The following is a 3,309-nucleotide window of genomic DNA, read 5'->3' as shown; positions in this document are numbered from 1 at the left end:
ATATATATATATATATATATATATATGAGAAAAGTAATCTTGCTTTAACAGTCTTGCTCCAAAACACTTTTGTACTTGGAATAGCATCCAAGTAACTCCATAAGTTCCATATTTCTGATCATTCTAGTCTCCTACAAGAAGCAACATAAACTCTCTCTGAATAAAAGTAGCATCAGAAGAACTCAAATTACTTCCTTGATCTTTCATATGCAATGCCGGACACTCAGCAAAAATTAACCAGGATAAGGAGTTGAGGCAGTATAAATGTGTTTGTTTGTTTTACAGAAAATTAAGGAAAACAAAAGGCCTAGCTAAGATGATTGTTTGCTCCTGTCATGTAAGACCTTCCACCATGTCTTGATTCTTGGAGAAGGCTCTCTACTGAGACTCAGCAGGTATCTGCAGCACATCCCTGGACTTCCCAAGCTCTAAAACCTGCTGTCTGTGACAACTATAGAGATACAGAAGGTTAAAGAGAGAAGGTCTTTGCTCTTAAGAGACTAAGTCTTGTGGGGAGGTTGCTAGAAAAGAAAAGAAATGAGATCAGACAGTGACAGTGACACAGGTAGGATAATTGGTGGTGGCAGAGGCAGTGGAGACGAGCAGAGTCTAAGCTGGAGGACAGACAGCAGTCACAGCAGCTTTTTTGAAGTAGAAGATTAATAACAAGTCTGTAAAAATTAAAAAGTGCAGTGAATCAGTTTTAACAAACTGGGAGAGTCTGCTAGAAAGGTACTTGTAGAAAAAAAAAGCCTGTGAAAAATCTGTGTTTCATTCCTGCTGGCCTAACTATATCGTCTCTTTGCCACACTAGCTTGGATTTGGGGTTATATTAATCCCTCTCCAGATGCCAATCAAGTTTTGGTTTGTATGTTATACCCTACACAGTGATGATGGGTACTTCAACCATTTAGACCTGACATAAATAAGGATAAGCACATCTTTCTCATGGCCCACAGGAAGGATCTGCAGATGGGTCCTTCCATTAAAAATCTTTACTCTGACACTACCCAACTAATACAGAAGTAGAGGCTCACAACCATCCATTGGACTGAGTACAGGGTCCCCAATGAAGGAGCTAGAGAAAGGACCCAAGGAGCTGAGGGTTTGCAGCCCTGTAGGACGAACAACAATATGAACTAACTAGTACCATCAGAGCTCCCAGGGACTAAAGCACCAACCAAAGAGTACACATGATGGGGACTAATGGCTCCAGCAGCATATGTAGTGGAGGATGGCCAAGTAGGTCATCAGTAGGAGGAGAGGCCCTTGGCCCTGTGAAGGTTCTATGCCCTAGTGTAGGAGAATGCCAGGGCCAGTAAGCAGGAGGGGGTGGGGTAGTGAGCAGGGGGATGGGGAAAGGAACAGGGGTTTGTTTTTGCTTTTTTTTATTTTTTATTTTTTATTTTTTTATTTTTTTATTTTTTGGAGGGGAACCTGGGAAAGGAGATATTGTATGACATGTAAATAAAGAAAACATCTAATAAAAAAAATCTTACAATTTCTAAAAGACCCAATTATCTTTTGCTCGTTTCCAGCACTCTGAACTTAGAATAGACTTCAAGAATCTGTTCCAATACACACCTCCGCCCTCCAACTAAATAACTGGGTATACAGAAAGGATGCTTTTATACATTGCTTGCTTGCTTCCATGATTTAAGATTTAAGACCTAGGTTTCCAAGAGGAACAATTACAGTGGCTATTTGAGTCAGATGATAAACAGTCTGAATAGCTGCTGTGTATAGAGGCTGGACAGTGAAGATGTGATAAAAAGCCAGTTGTTATTAAAGCCCAACACACATCAGTGTCCTGACAGCTGTGGATACCAGACAGAAGCTGTCCAGTAGATACTGGCATGCAAAATTATGGAGAAATGACAGGACAAAGTACATTAAAATTAGAGAATTCAGAATAATAGCAGCTTAAATGTGCAGATAACTGTAATATTTTATGATTCCCTATAATTTAAAAACACTTTCGATAATCATTTAAGCAACTATCTCCACAGATCTATAACACTATGTTAAAGAAGCCCTGTTAATAACTGGATAACTAATAACCTCTAATAAAACAGTAAAAAGAGTAAATAGGACTAAGAGTATTCAAGTATACCAATGGGAAAATGTTAGCAAACATGTGACAGGAGAAAGCGGGAAGTGGAAAGCAGTGAAGTTTGTGCTGAGCATGGTGGTGCAGGTCTGTAGTCTTAGATATGCAAGAGGCTGAGGCAGGAGCATCCCAATTTTAAGGCTTTCCTGTGTTATAAGGGTGAGTCTGGGCAACTTAGGATTTCCTTGAAAGTTGTAGGAGGGAAGGAGGACAAATAGGGATGAAGATGGGAATATACATCAGCATTAGAGTGCTTGTCTGTTTTGACTTGACCAAAAGTTCAACCCCAGCACTGGTAAAAAAAGTATTTACTTACAACTGGTCACCAAAACTAATAAGTATCACGCTGAAGTATTAAGTGACCAGATGCCTACATCATCCTTCCCAAAACAGTGCCATCTCTCCTTATAAAACCAATGGCCAACTTTGTTTATTCAAAAATCCAATCATGTAGAGTTCCTTAAAGGAACATTACAGTCTATATTGAATATTAAATGTCACTGAAATGTTAAAACTCAGAAAAATTTCAACATACGTGTGCTTTATGATAAGGATTGTCATCTTTGATTCCTGGCAAATATCTACGTCTTCCCAAAATTGTCTCAACAAATCCATTTCTTCTACAGTTCTTCACTGTGTCCCTCATGAAATGATTAACCCCTAAAAGAAAATATAAAAACAATTATAACCCAAATCTACCGTGTGCCATTTACTGTTTCTATACAACAAAATCCCACCATGCCCCGTGGTTTTCCTTTTTTCTTGTTCCTGCTACACACAGCAGCCCTTGCTTCTTCTGCCACACAGATGACTAGATCATCTACATTCACCTCCACTCTAACCCCTGCAGACCTTACCTGCAGGTGTCATGTCCATGTGCTCCTGAATGTGGGGCTCCCACCATGTCTTTCCCTCTCACCATTTTTCTGTCATACTCCTACTTCTTAAATTTCAACTCCAAGTTGGGGGACAGGGAATGCCATCAATAAAATGACTCAGAATATGCACAGCCCCAAACCCACACACAAACATACAGCTTGCAGAAAACAGGTAGCACCTGAAAAACTCACTGGATTACCAAGACATGCTGTGATTCTAATCACTTTTACTTATTTTGAACAAAGTCTTCTATCTTTGCAAGAATGAAGGCAATTTTTACTCAAATTTGAAGGAAAAAAAAAATAAAAAACATGGGGTGG

At 39.3% G+C, this 3,309-nt stretch overlaps 1 protein-coding gene across 3 annotated transcripts in view; it reads right to left on the bottom strand.

The window, feature by feature from the left end:
• Polq (DNA polymerase theta) overlaps positions 1-3,309 on the bottom strand; it is a 92,692-nt gene that overhangs the window by 4,133 nt on the left and 85,250 nt on the right. For all 3 annotated transcript variants that reach the window (XM_031363825.1, XM_031363828.1, XM_031363827.1), the window contains one exon: positions 2,646-2,770. In XM_031363825.1, coding sequence (XP_031219685.1) covers positions 2,646-2,770 — 125 coding nt within the window. The remainder of the gene's footprint in view (positions 1-2,645; positions 2,771-3,309) is intronic.

This window comes from Mastomys coucha, unplaced genomic scaffold, assembly GCF_008632895.1.
Source record: "Mastomys coucha isolate ucsf_1 unplaced genomic scaffold, UCSF_Mcou_1 pScaffold12, whole genome shotgun sequence".
Lineage (NCBI taxonomy): Eukaryota > Metazoa > Chordata > Mammalia > Rodentia > Muridae > Mastomys > Mastomys coucha.
Note: the sequence above shows the minus strand (reverse complement) of the source record. Positions and strands in the feature narration are given on the sequence as shown.